Genomic DNA, 27,016 nt, shown 5'->3' on the forward strand with positions numbered 1-27,016 from the left:
CATTACTAAGTATGTACATGCTCTACTTTTGTAGTAAGAAAAGTTGGAGGCTATGGAGATACATACCTGGCCTCAAATTATAACTCAAGACCTTATGAACCAACTGTGCAACATTTGGAAGTTATGTACCTACTCTCAGTCTATGTCCTCATAAAGTAAATACCTGCCTCATGAGGTTGCCATGTGGGTTAAACGAGATCTATATGTAAAGCATTTAGCATAATGCCTGGTACAAAGTAAGTGCTCATTTAAGGATACCTGTTATAATAATTTGTTTAACCTCTCAAGCTAGAAATGTATTCAACATCCTTTTATTTCCCTAATCCCTTTCATTTAAGCATTTACCAAATTCTTCTCAGTTTACTTTAATTGTGTTGTCAACTTAGCTTCTCCTTTTAATCCTAGTTGTAACCCACAATAAGAAATACATTTTATATTGTGGCTTAGAATATACTGTTTATTTGTACATATCTGAAACAAAAGTCTTATGAAATAATATTCATTGTTACAATATGTGATACACTCTGATATTTTTTGTTCTGTCCTGTGTACATTTTTTTTTTTTAAACTTGGTCACAGCCATTAAAACTGATTTCACAACATACAGTCTGAAACACACTGGTCTGGATTTTTAGAATCTGCAAAATTTCAACTACCACTGAACAGGATAATGTTCAAGTGAAAGTTTTCAATGAAATAGAAAACACAGAGCTTAGAGTTTATTAAGATTCCACTTTGTCTTTGTTCTCTATTAGTTATATATTGTTAGATTTACCTATGCTCAATCTGGTTTCACTGCTGAAGGTGGAAGTGTTTAGTTGGGCCTATTCCAGTGATGTTATAGAATAAGATTACTCAGCAATTGGGGCAGAGATTTCCACCTTGCAAGGAGTTTCTTAACCATTTTATATGTGTATTCTTTTCTTTATTTTTCTTTTCTTTTTCCTTTTTTGAGATGGAGTTTTGCTCTTGTTGCCCAGGCTGGAGTGCAATGGCACGATCTCGGCTCACTGCAATCTCTGCCTCCCAGGTTTAAGCAATTCTCCTGCCTCAGCCTCCCGAGTAGCTGGGATTACAGGCACCCACCATGCCCGGCTAATTTTTAGTAGAGACGGGGTTTCTCTGTGTTGGTCAGGCTGGTCTTGAACTCCTGACCTCAGGTGATCCGCCTGCCTTAGCCTTCCAAAGTGCTGGGATTACAGGCTATGAGCCACCACGCCCAGCCATGTGTATTATTTTCTTAGGACAGAAATATACATGGATATATGCATTTAAAAGTCATCAGCATCATTCTTGTAGAGGAGCCTGAAAACTTTTTTTTTTTTGTTTTGTTTTGTGACAGTCTTGCTCTGTCGCCCAGACTACACTGCAGTGACATGATCAAGGCTTACTGCAGCCTTGACCTCCTGAGCTTAAGTGACCCTCCCACCTCAGCCCCCCAAGTCGCAGGGACCACAGAAAATTCTTTATTCGGAAAATTTTAAGCATTTTTACAATGTAGGAAGAACAGTATAATGAATCCCCATTACCTAAATTCAGCTTTAGTAGTTATCAACATTATGTCAATTCCAAAGGAATTTTTAATAAAAAATTTTTAAGGGACACATAATTCCCTCCCTTAATTTACAGATAGATGATTTGTTTTTCAGAAGAAATATATCAGCCTTATTGTACTTAGCTTTAGTCCTCACAACCTATTAATTTCATCTGATCCCCAAAAGAGAAGTAAATAATTACATGACACGAGGGAGCAGAGATGACATGATATCTTCTGCCTCATTTAGATTTTCCTGATGGCCTCCTAGAGCACTAGACCCTTGCTATCTTACCTGAAATAGTTCAACAGCCTCGTTACCATATCCCAACCACCCACTCCTTACCACCTGCCTTACTACCATTATACTGATCTTTAATAATGACTTGAGGAGAGGAGAATCTCATTACATTTATCCTCTGTTTAAAACTTCCTTGGGGCCAGGCCTGATGGTTCACACCTGTAATCCCACACTTTGGGAGACTGACAGGGGGATCATTTGAGACCAGGAGTTTGTGACCAGCCTGGGGAACATAGCAAGACATCATCTCTATAGAAAAGTTTAAAAAATTAACCAGACTTGATAGTACATCCCTGTAGTCCTAGCTACTCGAGAGGCTGAGGCAGGAGGATCACTTGAGCCTAGGAGTTCAAGGCTGTAGTGAGGTATGATAGTAGCTATGTAGTAATGCCACTGTACTCCAGCTTGGGCAGCAGAGCAAGACCCTGTCTCTTAAACAAACAAAAAAACCTTCCTTTGTTCTTCCTTCCCTACCTATGAAATAAAACCCTGAATCATAGATTTTCATTCATAATCTGGTTGCAGCCTATCTTTCTAGCCTTCTCTTCCACTGTCTGTTTCTTCTCTACCATTTTAAGCTTCCTGGTATTCCTAGAATACGTAACCTATTTTAGGGCTTGTACTTACTTTACAGGATCCCATTTAGATATCAACTTGTGGATGAGGCCATTTTAACTACCCTAGAAAAAAGTAGTTTCTAAGTTTTTTTTTATTTTGTGTGTGTTTGTGTATGTGTGTGATGCCACTTAACTGAGTTATATTTAGTTAGCAGTGTAGGTTTACTGCCCTCCTCACTCTCAATTAGACAGTGATCTCTTCGAGAGCAGGAATTATATCTTATTCTTGTCTCTTAAATACTTCCTTAGTGCCTGCATGTAGTAGGCATCCAATAATGGTTTGTTGAATGAATGTATTCACACTTCTAGAATTTTATAACCTAATTTTAAAACAGGTTCTCTCCAGACAGGAAGAGTTAATCAAAGTTTGGTTTTGTATATTTTTCTCTCCCCTCCTTGAGGACTTTTGTTAAAATTTCTAAAGAGAGTCTAGTTCTATAGTTTTTTTCCTTAGGGGAAAATACACTTTGGTAAACTAGTATAGCATATCCATCTTCAATAATCCTATAGTTAAGGTAAGTGAAATCTACTTTCAGTATAATTTTTTTTTTGTTGAACAATATTGTTTTATTTTGTGAGTTAGAATAGATTTGTGCTATACAGCTTATAGTAGCCTTGACTAATTTTTGATATATTTCAGCTCATGGAATGCTGTGTAAATGCCCTGGTGACATCATTTAAAGAGACTATCTTAGCTGAGTGCCAAGGCATGATCAAGAGAAATGAAACTGAAAGTAGGTAAAACATCACATAAAGTTATCATAATCTTCTAAGAGGGTATCTTTGAAACAAATCACTTACTAAGTTGCTCTTAGTTAATTCTTTTCCACATAGGTATATGTGGAACTGTTAGAGTGAACTATACTTAAGGAAATAGATAAAATATTTAACACAGAGGCACTGCTAAGAGTGTATAAACTTAAATTTTAAGCATTTTCCCTCTTAGCTATCAACATCTGTGTATGTGTATGGGGAATTTCTACTTTTTTCTCAAAAGCAAGACACTGCTTTTAAAGGCCAATTTAAACTGGAAACATATGTTATAGATTAGAACCAGGTATTTGACTTTTGTGTGGAACCTTGTGATGAATCTTTTTAGAATGTAATAAAACACTCCCTGTTAATAGTCATCTCTGTCCCCAAAAATACTTTATAAGATTTCTAAAGGATTTTTTTTATTACTTCAATGTTTTCTTAAAAAGATGTGTTTTGAGAGGTAGCAAGTATATAACAAACTAAAAAAAAAAAATTGTACATATACCTACTACCCCAGTAAAACTGCTTTTAACATGTTTTTGCTTTTGTTTTTTAAATAACTTACTTCTAGTGAGTTTCCAGGTTTTATTATATCTAACTGCAAGGTCCTGTTTAATCTCTAGTTGCATTTAAAGTGCATATTTCAATTCACTTAAGTTCATACACTTTTCAGGAGTAATTCAGTAGTAAAAAGCAAGCTGCTTTATTGGCGTAAACAAAATACTTGTATTCTGTGTGCCAGTCTAATTAATTAGAGTTATGTCTGATCTATGTTGCACTCTTTTCAAAAGGATTTATTTAGTGGTAATCAGTACCGTGAGGTAGGGTTTTTGTGAAGGTCAGTAAAATGGCATAACATGAAAAAGTGCTTTGTAAATTGAAAAATTCTTTATGAATACAGTTTTATATTCTAATCTCTAATATAGTTGCTTTTGTAATTATTACTCATGTTGTTTTTTACCTTTTGATGATGTGGCTGTATATTTAGTGTTACAACTACCTTATGAAATAAACTAATCTTGTGTGTAAATAAATATTCCTTTGCATTGAAAACCAAATGACTCACCTTTTCTTTTGAGACTGGGTCTCGCTGTGTTGCCCAAGCTGGAATTCGGTGGCACGATCCCAATTCACTGTAGCCTTGACCTCCTGGGCTCAAGCGATCCTCCCACCTCCCAGCCTACTGAGTAGCTGGGACTACAGCCGTGTACCACCATGCCTGGCTAATTTTTGTATTTTTTGTAGAGGCAGAGCCTCACCTTGTCACCCAGGCTGATCTCCACTGCTTCTGGCCAAATGACTGACCTTTGAAAGAAAGGAGTTGGGTTTTGCAGTATTTGATCACTTTTTTTATTTTTATTTTTTGAGACTGTCTTGCCCTGTCACCCAGGCTGAGTGCAATGGTGCAATCACGGCTCACTGCAGCCTCAGCCTCCTGGGCTTAGGCATTCCTCACACTTCAGCCTCCCAAGTATCTGGGACCAAAGACATGCACCACCACACCCAGCTAATTTTGTTTGTTTGTTATTGCGTAACGATGGGTTTTGCCATGTTGCCCTGACTGGTCTTTTTAACTCCTGGGCTCAAATGATCCTCCCACCTTGGCCTCCCAAAGTGCTGGAGTTACAAGCGTGAACCACCACACCCAGCCTGATCACTTTTAATTCGATTTTTTTTAAACATAATTTTTAGACCAAGTACAATGGCTCATACCTATGATCCCAGCACTTTGAGAGACCAAGGCGAGAGGATTGTGTGAGCCCTGAAGTTTGAGACCATCTTGGGCAACATTGGGAGACCCTGTCTCTACAAAATTACAAAAAACATTAGCCAGGCATGGTGACATGTGCCTGTGGTCCCAGCTACTCAGGAGGCTGAGATGGGAGGATTGCTTGCGCCCAAGAGGTCAAGGCTGCAGTGAGCCGTGATCGAGCCACTGTACTCCCGCTTGGGTGACAGACTGGGACCCTGTCTCAAAAACAAAAAAACAACAACAAAAAAACAAACAACTACTCCTAATGGCATTGTATCCACAGAATACTATTAATATTACAAACTTTTAACTAATATTTATCTAAACTCTTACTCCAGTAAATGAAATGATTACATGAATGTGTTCTCTCCTTCCAGAATTACATTTAATGTTTTCATTGATGGACAAAGTTCCTAATGGTATAGAGCCAATGTTGAAAGACTTGGAGGAACATATCATTAGTGCTGGCCTGGCAGACATGGTAGCAGCTGCTGAAACTATTACTACTGTAAGTTTTTTTTCAATGGCAATGATAGATATATATCAAGGCTATTTTTTAAATGTAGGATTATTGAAAATAGTGAGTGGTTACCAGAGGCTGGGGGTTGGGGGAGCAGAAGAGGTTGGTTAGTGGGGTATAAAGTTATAGTTCAATAGGAAGAGTAAGTTTTGGTGTTCTATTACCCATTAGGGCGGCTATAGCAAGTAACAATGTAGTGTATATTTCAAGATAGAAAAGATTTTTTTATGTTGTTACCACAAAGAAATTATAAATGTTTGAAGTGATGGATATAGTAGTTACCCCAATTTGATCATTATACTGTATATACATGCATTGAAATATAACATTGTACCCCATAATATGTACCATTATGTGTTGATTACAAATAAAAACATTAAATTTTTAAAAATGCAGAATTGAAAATTGAAAATAGTAATTGAAATTACTATTTTCTCTGTAAAACAGGGAGCTGGGCACGGTGGCTCACGCCTGTAATCCCAGCACTTTGGGAGGCCGAGGTGGGCAGATCACAAGGTCAGGAGATCGAGACTATCCTGGCTAACATGGTGAAACCCGTCTCTACTAAAAATACAAAAAAAATAGCCAGGCGGGGTGGCGGGCGCCTGTAGTCCCAGCTACTCAGGAGGGTGAGGCAGGAGAATGGCGTGAACCCGGGAGGTGGAGCTTGCAGTGAGCCGAGATGGTGTCACTGCACTCCAGCCTGGGCGACAGATCGAGACTCCATCTCAAAAAAAAAAAAAAAAGGAAGAAAGAAAAAAAAAAAAGAAGTGGCAAAACAGTAATATTGGAACACCTTTTAGTTTTATTTTTAAGAAAAAATACCCCCGTTTTAAATGAGTTTTATTAAAATTATGTTTATTTTCTCATTTTTTTGTGTTATTCTTTTTTTTTTTTTTTTTTTTTTTTGAGGCGGAGTCCCGCTCTTTAGCCCAGGCCGGATTGCAGTGGCACAATCTCGGCTCACTGCAAGCTCCGCCTCCCAGGTTCACGCCATTCTCCTGCCTCAGCCTCCCGAGTAGCTGGGACTACAGGCGCCCGCCACCGCGCCCGGCTAATTTTTTGTATTTTTAGTAGAGACGGGGTTTCACCGTGTTAGCCAAGATGGTCTCGATCTCCTGACCTTGTGATCTGCCCACCTCGGCCTCCCAAAGTGCTGGGATTACAGGCGTGAGCCACCGCGCCCAGCCTATTCCTTTTCTTTTAAAAACTTAATATAAAACCTTTTGTTTCTAGGACTCTGAGAAATACGTTGAGCAGTTACTTACACTATTTAATAGATTTAGTAAACTCGTCAAAGAAGCTTTTCAAGATGATCCACGATTTCTTACTGCAAGAGATAAGGTATGTATTCCTATATATATAAAAAACACTTTTAAAAGTTTTATTCTCATAATTTACTTCTAATAATCAATTTGCATTATTTTTCTATTAATTATAAACTTAAAAACCTAGCAACTGTTATTTTTCATCAGTGGAGAACAACTATATTTGTTTTGTCTTGGTTGTAAGCATTCGTTAAACATTAGATAGCCTTGTGAATTAGAATTTAGTTAGAAAGTTGCTTTTTTTCTCATTTTTCCAAGAATGTTTTTCTGTTTTTGAATATTACTGATCTATTGAATTCCTATTCATCCTTCCATTAAGACCCAGCTCAAAGAATACTTCCCCTGGAGCTTCCTTGATGTCCTGCCTCCCTCCACAGCTCATCACCAGCAGAGTTGATTCCTCCATCCTCCGTCCTTTCATGGGACTCCTTCGAGAGTTATGTTATACTTATCCTTGTTTCCCAGGGAAGCATTTGTATTGCATACCATCTTTTTCCATCCTCACTAGTGTAGGATAATGATAATAAAACACCATACTGTCCTTAGCGTTGTATCTTTTTTAGTGTAATAAACCTATAACAAGAAATTGCTGTTAGTTTTTTCTCTTCTTTGACTACCTTTCTTTACTTCCCAAGTTTGAATGATTCTAAAAAGACAACTTTCTCCATTCTCTAGTAGGATTTTTTTCTCACTCTGTCTATTTTAATTTTTTTTTTTTTTTTTTTTTGAGACTGAGTTTCGCTCTTGTTGCCCAGGCTTGAGTGCAATGGCGTGATCTTGGCTCACTTTAACTTCTGCCTCCCAGGTTCAAGCGATTCTCCTGCCTCAGCCTCTTGAGTAGTTGGGATTACAGGCACCAACCACCATGCCCGGCTAATTTTTGTATTTTTACTACAGACGGGGTTTCACTGTGTTGGCCAGGCTGGTCTCAAACTGCTGACCTCAGGTGATGGGCCCGCCTCGGCCTCCCAAAGTGCTGGGATTACAGGCCTGAGCTACTGTGCCCAGGCTCTTTTTGTCTATTTTAAAACAAGTAAATAGGCCAGGTGCAGTGGCTCACGCCTGTAACCAGCACTTTGGGAGGCCAGGGCGGGTGGATCACCTGAGGTCGGGAGTTCCAGATCAGCCTGATCAACATGGAGAAACCCCATCTCTACTAAAAATACGAAAAATTAGCTGGACGTGGTGGCACATGCGTGTAATTCCAGCTACTTAGGAGACTGAGGCAGGAGAATTGCTTGAACCCAGGAGGTGGAGGTTGTGGTGAGCTGAGATAGTGCCATTGCACTCCAGCCTGGGCAACAAGAGCGAAACTGTCTCAAAAAATAAATAAATAAAAATAAAACAAATAAGTAGGTAAAGTAGGAAAGGAGTTAAGGGAGTTTAGACATGGTGGGGGTGGTGGAGTTTAGACATGGTGGGGGTGGTGTGAAGTCTTAAATTGAGTAGCCTGCAAAGGCTTCATAGGAAGCCAGATCATGTAAGACTCTGAGCCATGGGAAGGAGTTAGTTTTTACTGTGAGTAGGATGGGAAGTCATTTAAAAATTTTAAACAGAATGGTAGGATGTGATTTATGTGTTAACAGGATCATTCTGGCTGTTGTAAAAAATATACTGAAGGGAAGAAAGAAGAAAGAATACCAGTTAAGAACTTATGTAAATAATTCAATTAAGTGATGATGGAGGCTTGTCCCAGAGTGATGGTAGAGGTGGTCAAAAGTAGTTCGATAATTTTTGTTTTTTTTTAATGCAAGTAGCTTATTTGGGAAATGCAGGGACGATAGCGTGGCGTATTAGTAAGTCAGATCTACAGTGAGCTACTTGAACTTAATTCTGCAAGGAAACTTATTTAAAACCCTGCTCAAAATTACCTCACCTATCAAGTGTTGAGTTCTTGAAATTTCCTGCCTGCCACTTGCATAGGCAACACATATTTCTGCAGTTTTAGGAAAAAACAGCTTTGCAGATACTAATAGTGGGAAAAGTCTAAGGGATGTGGGAAGGTTTGACAGCATTTGTTACACCAGGTATGTGGCTTGGAATTGGAAAATAAAAATGACAGCAGGCTCTAGAAGTGACTTGTCAGGGAAGTTCGCTGTGTCACCCAGTCTGGAGTGCAGTGGTGCAATCATAGCTGACTGCAGCCTTGAACTCCTGGGCTCAAGCAATCCTCCCGCCTCAGCCACCTGAGTTTCTGGGACTATGAGCACATACCACCACACCTGGCTAGGTTTTTAAAGTTTTTCTGTAGAGACAACATCTAGCTATGTTGTTTGGGCTGGTCTTGAACTCCTGCCTTAGCCTTCCAAAGTTCTGGGATTATAGACATGAGCCACCACCCCTGGCCCCCTTTCCCTTTAAATCGTGTTCTCTGAGAACTCTTCACCCGCACTGATGTTGTCTCAGCCCTGTCATCTCACTGGTGAAGGAAATAAAGATATCCACCATCTGACATAGTTACTCATTTTCTTGTTTTGTTTTGTTTTTGTGGCAAGAGCACCCAAGGTCTACTTAGTTAGCATGAATCCAATATACAGTGTAATTTTAATTTGTTTTGTTTTATTTATTTATTTATTTATTTATTTTGAGACAGAGTCTTGCTCTGTCACCCAGGCTGGAGAGAGTGCAGTGGCACAACATGGCTCACTGGAGCTTCGACCCCTCTGGGCTCAGGTGATCTTCCCACCTCAGCCTCCCGAGTAGCTGGGACTACAGGCATGCACCACTATGTTTGGCTAATTTGTAATTTTTTTTTGTAGAGATGAGTTTGCCCAGGCTGTTCTTGAACTCCTGGGCTCAAGCGATCCATTCACCACAGCCTCTCAAAGTGCTGGGATTACAGGCATGAGCCACCATGCCCAGCCCAGTATAATTTTACTACGTGTAGTTCTCATGCTGTACATTAGCTCTCTAGACTTTTTCCATCTTGTGTGTCTGCTACTTTGTATCATGTGACCTACATTTCCTTGTTTCTTTCCCACCCATTTTGCCACTGGTACTACTCTTTCATTCCTCTCTCTGTATATTTGAATTTTTTTTAGGTTCTACATATAAGTGAGATCATGCAGTATTTTTCTTCCTGTGTCTGGCATATTTTTAAGGTCTTCCAGGCTTCCGTCATATATATGTACCAGTTTCTTTATCCATTGATGGACGCTGAGGTTGTGTCCATATTTTGGCTATTGTTAATAATGCAGTGAATGTGGGAGTGCAGTTATCTTTGTGAAGTGGTGATTTCATTTCCTTTGGGTATATGCCTAGAAGAGGGATTGCTGGGATTATGATTACGTTATGAAGATAGACTATTCAGGATTTGCTATTGAATCAGATGTAGAATGTGATAGAGACTAGTCAGGGATGACACTCAGATTCGTGTTCTGATCAATTAGAAGGATATGTTCACTGCAATAGGGAAGACTGTAAGAGAAATAGTTTTTGGAGAGATGGTTGCAGAGAGATCAGAAACTCGGTATTGAATAAGTTAACTTTGAAATATCTGTTAAACATCCATATGGTAATGTTGAGTCTGGAGCTTAAGAGAAAGAATGGAGCTGGAAAAATATGTTTGGCAGCTTCAGCATATAAGTGGTTTTTAAAGCACTGACACAGGCTCTAATCACCAAAGTAATGAGTGGAGATAGAAAAGAGGACAGATCCAAGGATTGGCCTAGGGCATTCTGATATTTCATTGTTAGAAAAATGAGGAGTCATCTTTCATGAGAAGGGAGAAATGATCCAGGAGAATGTTATGTGCTAGAAGACAAGTGAAAAAAGTACTTTCAGGAGGAGGGTGTGATCCGCTGTTTTTAAATGCTGATAATAAATAAGATGGAGATAAACCATTGTCTTCAGCAACATGGAGGTTGCCAGTGACTTTAACAAGAACAGTTGTGTAGGCTGGGTGTGGTGGCTTACGCCTGTAGTCCAGCACTTTGAGAGGCTGAGACGGGTGGATCACTTGAGGTCAGGAGTTCAAGACCAGCCTAGCCAACATGATGAAACCCTGTCTCTATTAAAAATACAAAAATTAGCCAGGCATGGTGGTGCGCACCTGTAATTCCAGCTACTCAGGAGGCTGAGGCAGGAGAATCGCTTGAACCCAGGAGGCGGTGGTTGCAGTGATCTGAGATCAGCACCACTGCACTCCAGCCTGGGCAACAAGAGTGAAACTCTGTCTCCAAAAAAAAAAAAAGAAAAAAATCTCACTTGAGGCCAGGCATGGTGGCTCACCCCTGTAATCCCAGCACTTTGGGAGACCAAGGCAGGCAGATCACCTGAGGTCAGGAGTTTGAGACCAGCCTGGCCAACGTGGTGAAACTCCGTCTCTACTAAAAATAGAAAAGTTAGCCAGGCGTAGTGGCTGGCACCTATAATCCCAGCTACCCAGGAGGCCAGCTAAGACAGGAGAATCACTTGAACCCAGGAGGCGGAGGTTGCAGGGAGTGGAGATCACGCCACTGCACTCCAGCCTGGTCGACAGAGTGAGACTTCATCTCAAAAAAAAAAAAACAAAACCAACAAAAAAAAAAAACCTCACTTGAGAATATTGATAATTATAATATGACAAAGAACTTGCTAAAGTCTTTGACTAGGCAAATTCTGTTTGGCCAGATATACCATTAGAAATAAAAACTAACATTTTTATGTGTTTTGGGATGTATAAAAATTTATCTGTATATTTTCAATATTAAAAATATTTTATTCCAAATTATTTTTTGCAGGCATACAAAGCAGTTGTTAATGATGCTACCATATTTAAACTTGAATTACCTTTGAAGCAGAAGGGGTAAGTTTTTTAAAACCATACTTTAAAAATACTTAAATTTTCTTTAGTGTAATAGGGGTTAACTAGGTATACAAAGTACCCTGTTAGGTTTATTTTTGTTATTGTTAGTTTTGTGACTTTTGCAGCTTTTGGCTGTTAAAGTTCATTTATAATTTTTTATTAAATTATTTTACAATACAAAAATTGACTTTATTTTTTCAGGTAAAAAAAAAATTCCTAATCTTTTAGGATCTCTACTTGTTTTTCCCTCATTAGTCACTAAAAGTGTTCTATTACCCATAGAAGCAGAGAAAATGACTCAATTTACCATAATGTTATAAAAAGAACTCAGTTTTAATGTAAATTTTCCTATTACCATTTTAAAAAATTGTTCTGTAATTGGTAAGATGAATATGCCTGTGCTAAGCATAGCTTATAGAAAATCTGACAACTGAAATGTGAGCTAGTTATAGCACTTTCATAGTACTAAATAGCAATAAAGGTTAATTGAAAAAAGTCTTTTGATGTACTTCTAGCTAAGAATTACCATTTTAAAGAAATTTTATATATAATGCTAAAATATTTGAAAAATACTGAAAAATAACGTTTCTTAAGAAGGAAAAATAATCAGGTATTTTTCATTTAGTGTTTTCATTTTGTCTTTTCTGAGCAGTGTGTGTTGCTTGAGTAATATTACAATGGAAGACATCTGAGTCATACCATATTATAATATTGATATATTTTAGAAGGGAATATGTTCTCTTTTATAAACTGTGAAATATGTGAAACATATAGCACTGCATCTTGGCCATCTCTTCACATGAGTAAATAGATCTTCTTCATTCTCTTTCACCCAAGCATTTTTTGTATTATTTATTAATTTAATTAAATTAATTTATTTATTTGAGACAGGGTCTCACTCTGTCACCCAGGCTGGAGTGCAGTGGTATGACCTCAGCTCACTGCAACCTTTACCTCCCAGATTCAGGCAATTCTTCTGCCTCAGCCTCCCGAGTAGCTGGGATTACAGGCACACGCCACCATGCCTGGCTAATTTTTTTGTATTTTTAATGGAGACGGGGTTTCGCCATATTGGCCAGGCTGGTCTTGAACTCCCGACCTCAAGTGATCCGCCCACCTCAGCCTCCCAAAGTGCTGGGATTACAGGCGTGAGCCACTGCACCCAGTCCCAAGCATTTTTTTAATGAAAATGTTCAGACTTACAATAGAGTTACTATGGTTGCTTTATCAAATATGTTATCTCCTTATATACATCTATCAGTCAACTTTTTAAGTGTATTTCTAAAGAAGTTGCAGGCATCAGTAACCTTTAGTCCCTAAACACTTCAGCATACAGTCATTTATTGAATTTAATGTTTATGTTTTTAGGCAAAATTTATATACAGTCCCATGCATAAATCTTAAGTGTACATTTGAGTCAGATTTGACAAATGACTATACCCCTATTAACATGTATGATGTCTTTATCATCGTACAAAGTTACTTCATGTCTATTCCCAGTCGGTCCCACCCCACCTCCTTCCAGAGGCATCTGCTGTCCTGATTAATTCCCTCAATATAGATTAGTTTTGCCTAATCTAGGACTTTGTATAAATAGGATCATACACTGTGTACTTCTTGTGTAAAGCTTCTTTCATTCTGCATTGTGTTTTTGAAATTCTTTTATGTTTTGGCATGTAACAGTAGTTTGCTTTCCAAAGTGGTTATTCTGTTTTACACTTCCACCAATAGAATATGAGAGTACCAGCTGACCCTCATTCTCACCAATGTTTAGTGTTCTTTTAACTTTAGTCATTTGGGATGTATGTAGTAGTATCTTAATGTTTTAATTCCCGTCTCCCTCATGACTCTTGATGTTGAGCAATTTTTCATCTTTTTTTTTTTTTTTTTTTGGTATTCGTATATTTTCCTTTATGAAGGGTGATCATAGCTCACTGCAGCCTCCACCTCCTGGGCTTAAGCAGTCCTCCTGGTTCAGCCTCCTGAGTAGCTGGGACTATAAGCACACACCACCATACTTTACTAATTTCTTTTAGAGATGGGGTCTTGCTGCGTTGCTCAGGCTGGTGTCGAACTCCTGGCCTCAAGAGATGCTCCTGCCTCAGCCTCCCAAAGTGTTGAGCTTACAGGCATGAGCTACCATGCCCAGGCCTTTTGCCCATTTTTTTTGGTTGTTTGAGACGGGGCCTTGCTCTTTCACCAGGCTGGAGTGCAGTGGTCTGATCTTGTCTCACTGCAACATCCACCTCGTGGGTTCAAGTGATTCTCTTGCCTCAGCCTCCCGAGTAGCTGGGACTACAGGTGTGTGCCACCACGCCCAGCTAATTTTTGTGTTTTTAGTAGAGATGGAGTTTCACCATGTTGGCCAGGATGGTCTCGATCTCTTGACCTCGTGATTTGCCTGCCTCGGCATCCCAAAGTGCTGGGATTACAGGCATGAGCCACCATGCCTGGCCTTTTTGGCCATTTTTAACTGGATTCTTTCTCTTTGTTGTTGAGTTGTAAGAGTTCTTTATATATTCTGGTACTGGATCCGTATTAGATAGATGATGTGCCAATATTTTCTCCCATTCTGTAAGTTGTCTTTTCATTTTCTTGATACTATCCTTTGATGCACAAAAGCTTTTAATTTTGATTAAGTTCAGTTTACCTATTTTTTTCTTTTGTTGCTTTTGCTTTTGGTTTGGTTTCATATTTAGATCATGAAGATTTATCGTTATTTATTTATTTATTTTTTTAAGAGTTTTATAGGGCCGGGCACAGTGGCTCACGCCTGTAATCCCAGCACTTTGGGAGGCCAAAGCGGGTGGATCACTTGAGGTCAGGAGTTCAAGACCAGCCTGGCCAAGATGGTGAAACCCTGTCTCTACTAAAAATACAACAAATTAGCCAGGCGTGGTGGCTCATGCCTGTGATCCCAGCTATTTGGGAGGCTGAGACAGGAGAATCGTCAGAATCTGGGAGGTGGAGGTTGCAGTGAGCGGAGATCATGCCATTACACTCCAGCCTGGGTGACAGAGTGAGACTTCGTCTCAACAACAACAAGAAAGAGTTTTATAGTTTTGACTTTTACATTTAAGTCATTGATCGATTTTGAGTTAGCTTTTGTATATGGTGTGAGATACAGGTCTAACTTCATATTTTTGCATGTGGATACCCAATTGTTCCAGCATTCATTGAACAGTCTTTTCTCCATTATCAAAAATCGGTTGGCTGCCAGGCGTGGTGGCTCACACCTGTAATCCCAGCACTTAGGGAGGCCGAGGCGGGCAGATCACAAGGTCAGGAGATCGAGACCATCCTGGCTAACATGGTGAAACCCTGTCTCTACTAAAAATACAAAAAATTAGCCGGGCGTGGTGGCGGGCGCCTGTAGTCCCAGCTACTCGGGAGGCTGAGGCAGGAGAATGGTGTGAACCTGGGAGGCAGAGCTTGCAGTGAACTGAGATGGCGCTACTGCACTCCAGCCTGGGTGAGAGTGTGAGTCTCCGTCTCAAAAAATCAGTTGGCTATGATGTATGTGTTTATTTTTGAATGCTTAGTTCAGTTCTGTTGGTTTATATATTTGTCCTTATGCTGGTGCCACATCGTCATGATTTACTGTAGCCTTGCGATAAGCTTTAAAAGCAAGATGTGTGCATGTTTCAAGTTTGTTCTTTTTCAAGATCATTCTGGCTATTTGGATTCCCTTCTAATTCCATATGAATTTGAGAATCAGCCTTTCCATTTTTGTGAAAAAGACCTTTGGAATTTTGATAGGAAATGCATTGAATTGTATTAATGTTATGTCTCCCAATTATGAAAATGGAATTTCTTTTTATTTGTTTTTTGTCTTTCAGCAGTGTTTTATAGCTTTCAGTGTACAAGTCTTCCACATTCTTGGTTAAATTTATTCCTTGGTATTTTCTTTGGATGCTGTTGTAAATTGAATTGTTCTTCCTTCCTCCCTGTTTCCTTTCTTTTCCTTCCCCTTCCCCTTCCCTCCCTTTCCCTTCCCCTTCCTTCTTCTCTCTTTCTTTCTGTTTTTTTTTTTTTTTTTTTGAAGACAGGGTCCACTGTGTCACCGAGGCTGGAGTGCAGTGGCGCAATCATGGCTTACTGCAGTGTTGCCCTCCTGAGCTCGAGTAATCCTCCCACCTCAGCCTCCTGAGTAGCTAGGACCGCAGGTTCAGGCCACCACACCTGGCTATATTATTTTTTGTAGAGACAGTCTCTCACTGTGTTGACCAGGCTGGTCTTGAACTCCTGGGCTCAAGTGGTTCTCCCACCTTAGCCCCTCAAAGTGCTAGGATTACGGGCAGGAGCTACCATGCCCAGCCTGGAATTGTTTTCTTAATTTTCTTCTGGATTGTTCCTTGCTGGTATATAAAAACACAACTGATTTTTTTTTCTGTTTCTTTTTTTTCAGACAGGGTTTCACTCTGTCACCTAGGCTGGAATGCAATGGCATGATCACAGCTCACTGCAGCCTTCGCCTCCTGGGCTCAAGCCTCCACCTTCTGAGTACCTGGGACTAAGGGCCATACCACCATGCCCAGCTAATTTTTTTTTTGAGACAGGGTCTTGCTGTGTTGCCCAGTCTGGTCTTGAATTCCTGGGTTCAAGTGAGCCTCCTGCCTCTGCCTCTCAAAGTGCCAGAATTACAGGCATGAGCTACCATGCCCAAACACAAATAATTTTTATGTGTTGATTTTGTACTTTGCAGCTTTCCTCAATTTATTCATTGGCTCAGATACCTTTTTTGTAGATTCTTTCAGCTTTTCTGTATGTAAGGTCATGACATCTGCAAATAGAAATACTTTTTACTTCTTCCTTTCCAGTTTGGTTCTGTTTTCTTTTCTCTGACTAATTGCTCTGACCGGAACTTCTACTACAGTAACAAATGGCAGGGGTGAATTCAGGCATCCTTGTCTTATTCCTGATTTTAGGGTGCTCACTCTCAGTCTTTTGCCATTATATTGTTTCATGTTTTCCATAACCTCACTATGATGAATAGCAGCTTGGCACTCTGTCTGGTAGATATACTATAGCTTATTTAACTGGTCCTTTACTGCTGCATTAAGTAGTTTCCGATGTGTTGCTATTACTGTTAGTGCTACAGAGGATAATATTGTACATTGAATATTTGTGAATCTTTATGTACAAGATAGAGTCCCAGAAGTGAGGATTGCTGGGTTTCTCTTAGTTTTCTGATTCTAAGGTGACTACGTCCTACTTTTAGCTCCACATTAAAGTAGAACATTTCTAGGCTAGGTGCCATGGCTCATGCCTGTAATCTCAGCACTTTGGTAAGCCAAGGTGGGAGGATTGTTTGAGGCCACGAGTTTAAGACCAGTCAGGGCAACGTAGTGAGACCCATCTCTACAAAATGTTTTAAAAATTAGATGAGCATGATGGCGCGTGCCTGTAGTCCTAGCTATTCAGGAGGATTGTTTGAACCCAGGAGGTCAAGGCTGCAGTGAGCTATGATGGCACCACTGTACTCCAGTCTGGGCAACAGAGTGATACCCTGTCTCAAAGTAGAAAATTTCTGTGGAGTAGAGTAAGTATCATTAGCTGATCCAGGCAGTAGAATAGGTGGTGTGGCTATTGGAGGTGTGGAGGAGGTGATGTTCTAGAACAAGCTTGTCCAACCCCGCGGGCCGCATGCGGCCCAGGACGGCTTTGAATGTGGCCCAACACAAACATTTGTAAACTTCCGTAAAACATTATGAGATTTTTTGGCGATTTTTTTTCTTTAGCTCATCATCTGTCATTAGTGTTAGTGTATTTTATGTATGGCCCAAGACAGTCCTTCTTCCAGTGTGGCCCAGGGAAGCCAAAAGATTGGACACCCCTGCTTTAGAAGAATAAACTGATAGTGGCATCCAAGTTATTTGGGAGACTTGCTTCTGAGGAGGAGTGGAGTAGTTTGTGGTAGACCAATGCTGCTGCTGAGAACAACTAGAAAATCAGGTAAATGTAGAAAATAGTAATTTCATGTTATTTAAGAGCTATAGAAACAGCTATGACGAAGGATTGAAATGTACAGAAATGCCAGATAAACCTTTCAGAGGTTCCTTGAGGATTTGTAACTGTGTTTCCCTAAGGAGAAGCAGCAGCTGAGAATGTAGTTTTGGCCTAGGCTAAGCAATACTGCTGGGGGGCAGTAGATGTTTTGGTGGTCACACAGGACTGGAGTAACAAAACCCATTGGACACTGAATTGAAAGTCCAGGAGGGACATATCTTCGATTCAGTGGCCAACCCTGGAGATGGACTGATTCCCTTTCATAGCAGAACAAAGGGTGAACCCATTCTTAATGCAAGATAACGTCATCTTGTTCTGGTGTGATTCTTTTATATATAGTGTCCAGTATTCAGTACAACATTACTAGTCCTATGAAGACAGATAAATTAATGACTTAACTAAAAGTCATCATTTTAGAAGCAATCTCAGGTGATCCTGATGTTGGAGTTAGCACATAAGGACTTTAATTAATTAAGATTAATAGCTTAACCACAATGAGCTATCACTTCATACCCAGTAGGATGACTAAAATAAAAAGGACAGATATAACACGTGTTGGTAAGGATATGGAAAAATTGGAATCATATTGTTGGTGGCACAGTTGCTGTGAAAACAGTTTGGTAGTTCCTCAAGAAGTTCAACATAGGCTGGTCCAAGTGCAGTGGTGTTTACAACTAATTAATCACAACCATTTACAGATTTAGTTGTTCCTTCTCCACTCCCACTGCTTCACTTGACTAGCCTTTTAAAACAAACAAAAGAAGTTCAACAGAGTTGCTGTATGGCCCAACTGTTCTACTGTGAGGTGTATACCAAAGAGAAATGAAAACATACTTTCATTCAGAAACATGCTCATAAATGTTCATAGTAGAGTGGCATTACTCTTAATAGTCAAAAAGTGTAAACAACCGAAATGTCCATTAGTTGCATAGATAAGCAAAGTATGCTGTATCCATACAGTGGAATATTATTCAGTTCTAAGAAATGAATTATTATTCTGCTATATGCTACAAGGTAGATGAACCTTGAAAACATGGTGATTCAAATAAGCCAGACACATAAGGACAAATTTTGCATGAATACGGTTGTATGAGGTATCAAGAACAGGGAAATCCATTGAGACAAAAAGTAGAATAAAAGTTACCAGGGGATGGGGAAGGGGGGATGGAAAGTTACTTACTGTTCCATGTATACAAGATTTATGTTTGGGATAATGAAGAAGTTCTATAAATAGATAGCGGTGATGTTTGTACAGCATTGTGAATGTACTTAATGCCACTAAATTTTACACTTAAAAATTATTAAAATGATAAATCTTTTTTACTCTTAGTAAAAGATATGTGTTAAAAAAGGGAATGAACTACTGGTACATGCTGTGACACGTGGATGAATCTTGAAAACTTGATGCTAAGTAAAAGAAGTGGGTCACAAAATACCACTTATTGTATGATAACATTTATCTGAGATACCCAGAATCAGCACATCCGTAGAGTAGACTAGTTGTTGCCCAGGCCTGGGAGGTGAGAGGAGGATAGCTAGAGAATGGGATTTGACTGCTGGCAGGTGTGGGGTTTCTTTTTGGGGTAACGAAAGTGTTCTAAAATTTTATTATGGTGATGATTACACAACCCTCTGAATATACTTTAAAAGCACTGAATTGTACATTTTAAGTGAGTGAATTGTATGGTTTGCGAATTATATATCAGTAATTATTAATAAGCTTAGATAATAAATAGCAATGAAGAAATAATGCATATTAATGGATAAATAGATGGAAATTGTTATCTGAGGAAAGAAAGTGTCTAAAACCATATATAATTGGAGTCATAGAGCATAGAAAAGAGGGTATTAACCAATATTTGAAATGGTATTGACTAAAATTTTCCAAAATTGATTTAAGATTTAAGGGTGTCCGTGAATCCCAAGTTGGATAAATACAAATTAAACCATTCCTAGGTACATCATAGTAAAACAGCTTACAACTGAAAACAATAATAAAACTTTTAAAACAGCCACAGGGGAAAAATAACACACTACCTTCAAAGTAGCAATATAAGACTAATAGCTAGCTTGTAATCCCAGCTAGTTGGGAGGTTGAGGAATGAAGACTGCTTGAGCCCAGGAGTTCAAGACCAGCCTGAGCGATGTATCTAGATGTCCATATCAAAACAAAAATAAAAACTGATAGCTGTCCTCTTGATAGGTTGAATGAAGGAGGGAGGTAGATCACTTTGATTGTTACAGTAGTTCACACCTGAGCCAGGCATTGCAAGGCGAGATGGATGGATTCTCATTAAGTTAGTGGAGTATGGCTACCTAAGGGAATACAGAAAGACTTCCCTAGAGCATGCCAGTATGGATACTTTCAAGGGAAATCCATTTCTAAATTTTCAACTTCCACATTCACTCTTTTCTAAAATTCCACCCTGTGATGGAAGTATCACAGCAGTTTTTCCTTTCTGTTTCTTTCACAATTACCCATTCCCAGTTTGCAAAGAAAGGCATACCTCTCCTGATTCTTACTGTGGTGCTTTGCCTCAGAATGTAGCAGCCTTCAGATGGCCTAAGACAGGAATATTTTGAAATACTGGTATTGATGTACATAGAATTAATTTTTAATGAGTTACGTATCAGATCCTAGTCAGATAGTTTCTACTTCTTTGCTTTCAGCACAATTGATGTTAGCTATTATTTTTGTGTTCTTTTTTTATTTTATTTTATTTTTTTCATTCGTCACCTAACTGGTAGATGTTAGCCATTCTTTAAAGATGCATCATTAAAAATAAATTTTAATATTAGATCAGTATGGATTTTTTTTGTTTTGCAAATGGCTCAGGAGGTGTTCAAATAATTGAATGATATAATAAGAAAAACATATTCTAGTCTCATCTACTTATTTATATGAATAAGATTTCTCAGGGCAAAGACAGATTTATACAAATAAAAGAAATTAATCTATGCTGATTCCTGGATTTATAATTGGGAGGAAAAAAGTTTCATCCACCCCACTAAGAGTTGACACATCCAGTAAAATTTTACATATGCATATATTTTATGTATGTGTATGCACGATGTAATTGTTGTTTGGATTATTTGTATACTTAAAATTTGGATAGCTCAATCCTTGGAAAACAATACTTGAATTTTATAAGCACAAGAAATTTCAAAATCTTCAATTTAAATTTATTTACATATATTTTTAGAGAAGTAGGATTAAAAAATAAATGTAAGACTTTCAAGCATGAAAATACAATATACTGCTGGGTGCAGTGGCATGCACCTGTAGTCCCAGCTACTCGGGAGGAGTCCAGCCTGGACAATATAGATAGTGAGACCTTGTCTCAATTTAAAAAATTTTTTAATTTGTGTGTGTTTGTGTCTCAGTTATTTTTTAAAAAAACAATATGCTGTGTTTAAATTGTTATCAGGAGCCAGGTGCGGTGGCCCACGTGTATAATCCTAGCACTTTTTTGGGAGGCCGAGGCAGGTGGATCACCTGAGGTCAGAAGTTTGAGACCAGCCTGGCCAACATGGCAAAACCCCATCTCTGCTAAAAATTCAAAAATTAGCCGGGCATGGTGGCGGGCACCTGTAATCCCGGCTGCTCTGGAGGCTGAGGCAGGAGAATCGCTTGAACCCGAGAGGCAGAGGTTGCAGTGAGCCAAGATGGCATCATTGCACTCCAGCCTGGGGGACAAGAGCAAAACTCCATCTCAAAAAAACTAAAAAAAAATTTGTATCAGGAAAGTGAAATGGAGATAACAAATTGTTTATTGCTTAGGAAGAATTCATTTATAGTTTTTTTTTTAATGCATGATGGTATATATATCATCATTATGGAATGTAGGTTATATTGGATACATTTTAAAGAGTGAAATAACAGTTTTAATATATTAATCATAAAAAGTTTTAAATGTTAACATAAATATCCAAGAATTTAACAGTTTTTCTAAAGTATTTTAACAGATTTCTGAAAAAAAATTTTAATTATCATTGCTAAGGTCAGCACTAGGGTGAGGCAAGAAGGCACCTAGAGTGCAAAATTGAAGAAGGTTCTTATTCTCAGGGTTCTGCAAGTGCAGCATCAGCACTTAGGGGAACGTAAAAGTGAGTGCCTCCCTAAATTAGGCACCCTAGGATGCTTGCTTATCCTAGTTCCAAACCTGATCACTAGATTATTTAACATAAGAAATTCGCTTGTGAATAATTGACTTTAGAAAAAAATAATTGCAAACATTAATCATTTTTCCATCAACTGCTTTTAATTTGTTTTTTAGGGTGGGATTAAAAACTCAGCCTGAATCAAAATGCCCTGAGCTGCTTGCCAATTACTGTGACATGTTGCTAAGAAAAACACCATTAAGCAAAAAACTAACCTCTGAAGAGATTGAAGCAAAGCTTAAAGAAGTGGTACATGATTTTTTTGTTATTTCAACTTTTAAAATTACCTTACTTTGAATTTGTGTTTTGCTTATAGGACTTTCTGTGATAGTATCAATTTAAAAATGTATTATCTGTAAAGAACTAATGTTACGAAGTTTTACAGTGCAAGACCTCTCGGGGTTATTTTTCTTTCTGAAAATTTTTATTCTACAGCTTCTTGAAAGGAATACCATTTAATTCCTCTCCTTTCTTGGTTATTTTTAGGAATTAAGTTCTAGCTACTAATACAGGACATATCATTCCAACAAATTTGGAATGATAGTTGACAGATTGGGAGTTTTTCACTCCTTCCTTTTTGTGAGAGTCCAAGATAGATAGCAAGGGATGAATGAGAGTAGATTAAGTAGTTGTTTTCATCTTTGTCACCCATTTGTTAGTGTAGTGATGTAAGCCCAGGAATACAAACAAGAAAAAAAATAAGATATTGGGCAAGTGTAGACAGAAAGGCCGAGAGAGATGACTAGTGTCAGAAAAAAAAGTGAAAAAGATAAATAGAAGAGACACTTTGCGGGGGGACATTGATTTTTTTCATGTAAAGTATGTCTTTGCATTTTATACAAAATCTAAAAAACTGATATTTAGACCGACTAAAAATTTGGTTATAGTCTCAATTTTGCTAACCTTTAAAGTAGTGTATCAGGACTGGGTATTTCTCAGAGATGGATAATTCAGTAGGCCTCTATCTGTATATGCTCATAAAAGTTTCTGACTTGTGACAATTGGTGGATATAGAAAGGTCTAAATTCGAGAGATGGTAAGAGTATATAAGAACTGAAAGTAACTTTATTTTTCATACAGCTCTTGGTACTTAAGTATGTACAGAACAAAGATGTTTTTATGAGGTATCATAAGGCTCATTTGACACGACGTCTTATATTAGACATCTCTGCCGATAGTGAAATTGAAGAAAACATGGTAGAGTGGCTAAGAGTAAGTAAATTTTTTTAAATATTTGGTTTTCTAATATATTACATCATTTATATGTGTGCTTAAGTAATACATTTTGGAGATATTGTTAATGTCAAAGAAGTAGGAAACATTTTATAAGAATATAGCGTCAATTAGGCCAGGCGCACTGGCTCATACCTGTAATCCCAGCACTTTGGGAGGCCGAGGCAGGTGGATCACCTGAAGTCAGGAGTTCAAGACTAGTCTGACCAACATGGCAAAACCGCGTCTCTACTAAAAATACAAAAATTAGCTGGATGTGCTGGTGCACTCCTGTAATTCCAGCTGCTTGGGAGGCTGAGGCAGGAGAATCGCTTGAACCCAGGAGGTGGAGGTTACAGTGAGCCGAGATCATGCCATCGCACTCCAGCCTGGGTAACAGAGTGGGACTCCATTTCAAAAAAAAAAGAATATACCATCAATTATAGAAAATAAAGTGATATCTAATAAATGTTCTTAATACTTTCAATAAAGTATCTTTGTTCTTGAGTTGTTTCTACTGTTTCACTCCCATTTGTACCTCAACTCTCATTTAAACTGACCTTATTAATAAATAGACTGCAGGGGCTGGGCACGGTGGCTCACGCCTATAATCCCAGCACTTTGGGAGGCCAAGGCAGGTGGATCACAAGGTCAGGAGATCGAGACCATCCTGGCTAACACAGTGAAACCCAGTCTCTATTAAAAATACAAAAAAAATAACCAGGCATGGTGGTGGGGGGCCTGTAGTCCCAGCTACTTGGGAGGCTGAGGCAAGAGAATGGCATGAACCCCGGGGGGCGGAGCTTGCAGTGAGCCGAAATCGAGCCACTGAACTCCAGCCTGGGTGACAGAGCAAGACTCCATCTCAAAAAAAATAAAATAAATAAATAGACTGCAGGACAAATTATTATATCTTTAAGGTATTTTCAGTACTAAATGCTTAACTTTAGAGATGTTTATAAATGATAACAATAAATGCTTAACTTTAGAGATGTTTATAAATGATAACAATAAATACTTCTGTATAGCAAAAAGAACCTTTAAATGATGGCCTATTTAGGGTAATCAATGCTGATTATAACTAAATTCCCATATAAAGTATTTTGAGTTCTTTTTTTGTTTTAATTATTAAAGTAAATGTCTTTAACTTCTGTGTATGTATATAACTCTCTCCATATATATATGGAGAGAGAGAGAGTGCGAGCAAGCACACACGAGAGAGACCTACAGATATTTTAACCTATAGCTAGCCCTTCGCATGGAACTGTAGGATAGTAAAAATTACTGTGCTAACTGAAACTGCTTAGTAGGAAAAAGAATGATTATTCTGTGACTTTTTAAAACTATTGTCAAAAGACTCAAAACTCTTACTGTTACTTATAAGTATATAGGAAAAAGGGGAAAATAGCAAAACTAATACGTATTTACTACGAGAAACCTTTAGAATTAAATTTTTTTTCTTTCTTTCTTTTTTTCGGAGATGTAGTCTTGCTGTGTTGCCCAGGCTGGATTGCAGTGGTGCAGTCTTGACTCACTGAAACCTCTGTCTCCCAGATTCAAGCAATTCTCCTGTCTCAGCCTCCTAAGTAGCTGGGACTGCAGGTTTGCGCCATGACGCCTGGCTAATTTTTGTATTTTTAGTAGAGACACGATTTTGCATGTTGGCCAGGCTGGTCTTGAAATCCTGGTCTCAAGTGATCCGCCTGCCTCGGCCTCCCAAAGCACTGAGATTACAGGTGTGAGCCACCACACCCAGCCTATGTTATTTCTTTGTTAAAAAAAAAATATCAAGACCCAACAGTAAAATGACAAACAAGGCTAGGCATGGTGGCTCACACCTGTAATCCCAGCACTTTGGGAGGCTGGGGAGGGCAGATGGCTTGTGCTCAGAGTTTGAGACGAGCCTGGGCAACGTGGTGAAACCCCATCTCTACAAAAATTTAAAAAATTAGCTGGGTGTGATGGCATGCACCTTAGTCCCAGCTGCTTGGGAGGCTGAGGTGGGAGGATCGCCTGAGCCTGTGAGGTGGAGGTTGCAGTGAACAGAGATCTTACCACTGTACTCCTGCCTGAGCAACAGAGTCAGATCCTGTCTCTCTCACACACACACACACACACACACACACACACACACGACAATTAAAAGCAGGCAAAGGATTCAAATTGACATCTCTTCACAGAAGATAGACAAATGGCCAATAAGTGCATGCAAAGATACTCAACATCATTAGTCATTAGTGAAATGCAAGTGAAATGCTCAACATGTTGGCTCCTGCTTATCCCAAATATTTTGAAAGGCTGGGGTGGGAGGATTGCATGAAGCCAGGAGTTAGAAACCACCCTGGGCAAAATAACAATACTCCATGTCTACAAAAAATACAGAAATCAGCTAGGCATGGTGATGTGTGCCTGTGGTTCTAGCTACTCAGGAGGCTGAGATGGGATGATTGCTTGAGCCCAGAAGTTCAAAGTTGTAATGAGCTGAGATTGTGCCACTGCACTGCAGCCTGGGCAACAGAGTGAGACCCTTTCTCAAAAACAAAAAAAACACAAAGAGATAGTACTTTATTCCCACTAGGGTAGCTAAAATAAAGACAGACGATAACAAATGCTAGTAAGGAAGAGGAGAAATTGGAACCTTCGTTAAGTTGCTAGTGGAGACATAAGATGGTGCAGACACTTTGGAAAACTGTTGGGCAGTTCCTTAAAATGTTGAACATAGAGCTGACCCAGCAATTTCACTCTTAGGTAATTCATTTGAAGAGAAATGAAAACATATGTTTCATGTAAAAACTTGTAAACAAATGTTCATGGCAAGATTACTAATAATAGTCAAAAAGTGGAAACAACCCAAAATGTCAGTGAGCTAATGAATAAAATGTGATTTATCCATACAATGGAATATTTTTTGTGATAAAAAGGAATAAACTAATAATACATGCTGCAATATTGGATGAACTTTGAAAACATAATGCTGAGTGAAAGAAGCCAATCCCAAAGACCATATCGTATGATTCCACTAATGTGAAGTGTCCAGAATAGGCAAATCCACAAATTCCAGGAGTTTGGGCCAGGAGGGGAAATGAGGAGTGACTGTAAATAGTATGGGGTTTCTTTTTGGGGTGATGAAAATGTTCTAAAATTAGATAGTGGTGATGGTTGCACAGTTCTGTAGATATAGTAAACTTCATTACATTGTATATTTTATTTTGATTTTTATTTTTTATATTTTTTTGAGACAGAGTCTCACTTTGTTGCCCAGGCTGGAGTGCAGTGGTGCGATCTTGGCTCACTGCAACTTCTGCCACCCAGGTTCAAGCGATTTTCCTGCCTCAGCCTCCTGAGTAGCTGGGATTACAGGCGCATGCCACCATGCCCAGCTAATTTTTGTATTTTTAGCAGAGATGGGTTTCACTATGTTAGCCAGGCTGGTCTTGAACTCCTGACCTCAGGTGATCCACCCGCCTCAGCCTCCTAAAGTGCTGGGATTACAGGCGTGAGCCCAGCCAAATTGTATACTTTAAAATAGTAGATTTTATGGTAGATAAATTATCTGACACAGTAAAGCTGTTAATAAAGAGTAGTTTGAATAGCTTTTGCCTTCTTGTGTAACTTGACAGAGTAAGCATCTTTTCTTTGCCTTGGAGAGTTGTCACACCCCCTGTAATTTGGATCATCTTCTAGCATTTTATCTTTTGGCTTTCAGTGTCATGAAATACTGCGAATTCCTTTATAGCATTTTTGCCAGGATCACTTCCTCTAGGGTATCTTGTCTTTTTTGTCACTCACCACTTTTATCTTTTATGTTGATAATTTGCTTTCACTAAGTTCCTCAACACTGGCATTGTCAGCCTTACAACCACAGTCAGCTTTCTTCTATAACTCCATTTATGTTCTATTTTATTTTCATTTCCAGCATTATCACTTTTCATTTCCTGTTTACTTTTATGTCTTTGCCAATTATCTTGTTTGATTATTCTTTTTTGTAAGTAGTCATGTGGGTTTATTACTGGAAGACAAGGATGCAATGAAACTGCAT

At 38.8% G+C, this 27,016-nt stretch overlaps 1 protein-coding gene across 1 annotated transcript in view; it reads left to right on the plus strand.

The window, feature by feature from the left end:
- The window catches only part of CUL5 (cullin 5), a 97,558-nt gene that overhangs the window by 59,119 nt on the left and 11,423 nt on the right, over window positions 1-27,016 (plus strand). Inside the window, exons 8-13 of the mRNA XM_004052076.5 lie at window positions 3,093-3,186; window positions 5,339-5,469; window positions 6,718-6,825; window positions 11,531-11,595; window positions 21,882-22,014; window positions 22,846-22,977. Of these exons, the coding sequence (XP_004052124.1) occupies window positions 3,093-3,186; window positions 5,339-5,469; window positions 6,718-6,825; window positions 11,531-11,595; window positions 21,882-22,014; window positions 22,846-22,977 (663 nt within the window). The remainder of the gene's footprint in view (window positions 1-3,092; window positions 3,187-5,338; window positions 5,470-6,717; window positions 6,826-11,530; window positions 11,596-21,881; window positions 22,015-22,845; window positions 22,978-27,016) is intronic.

The sequence above is a fragment of the Gorilla gorilla genome, chromosome 9 (genome assembly GCF_029281585.2).
Source record: "Gorilla gorilla gorilla isolate KB3781 chromosome 9, NHGRI_mGorGor1-v2.1_pri, whole genome shotgun sequence".
NCBI lineage: Eukaryota > Metazoa > Chordata > Mammalia > Primates > Hominidae > Gorilla > Gorilla gorilla.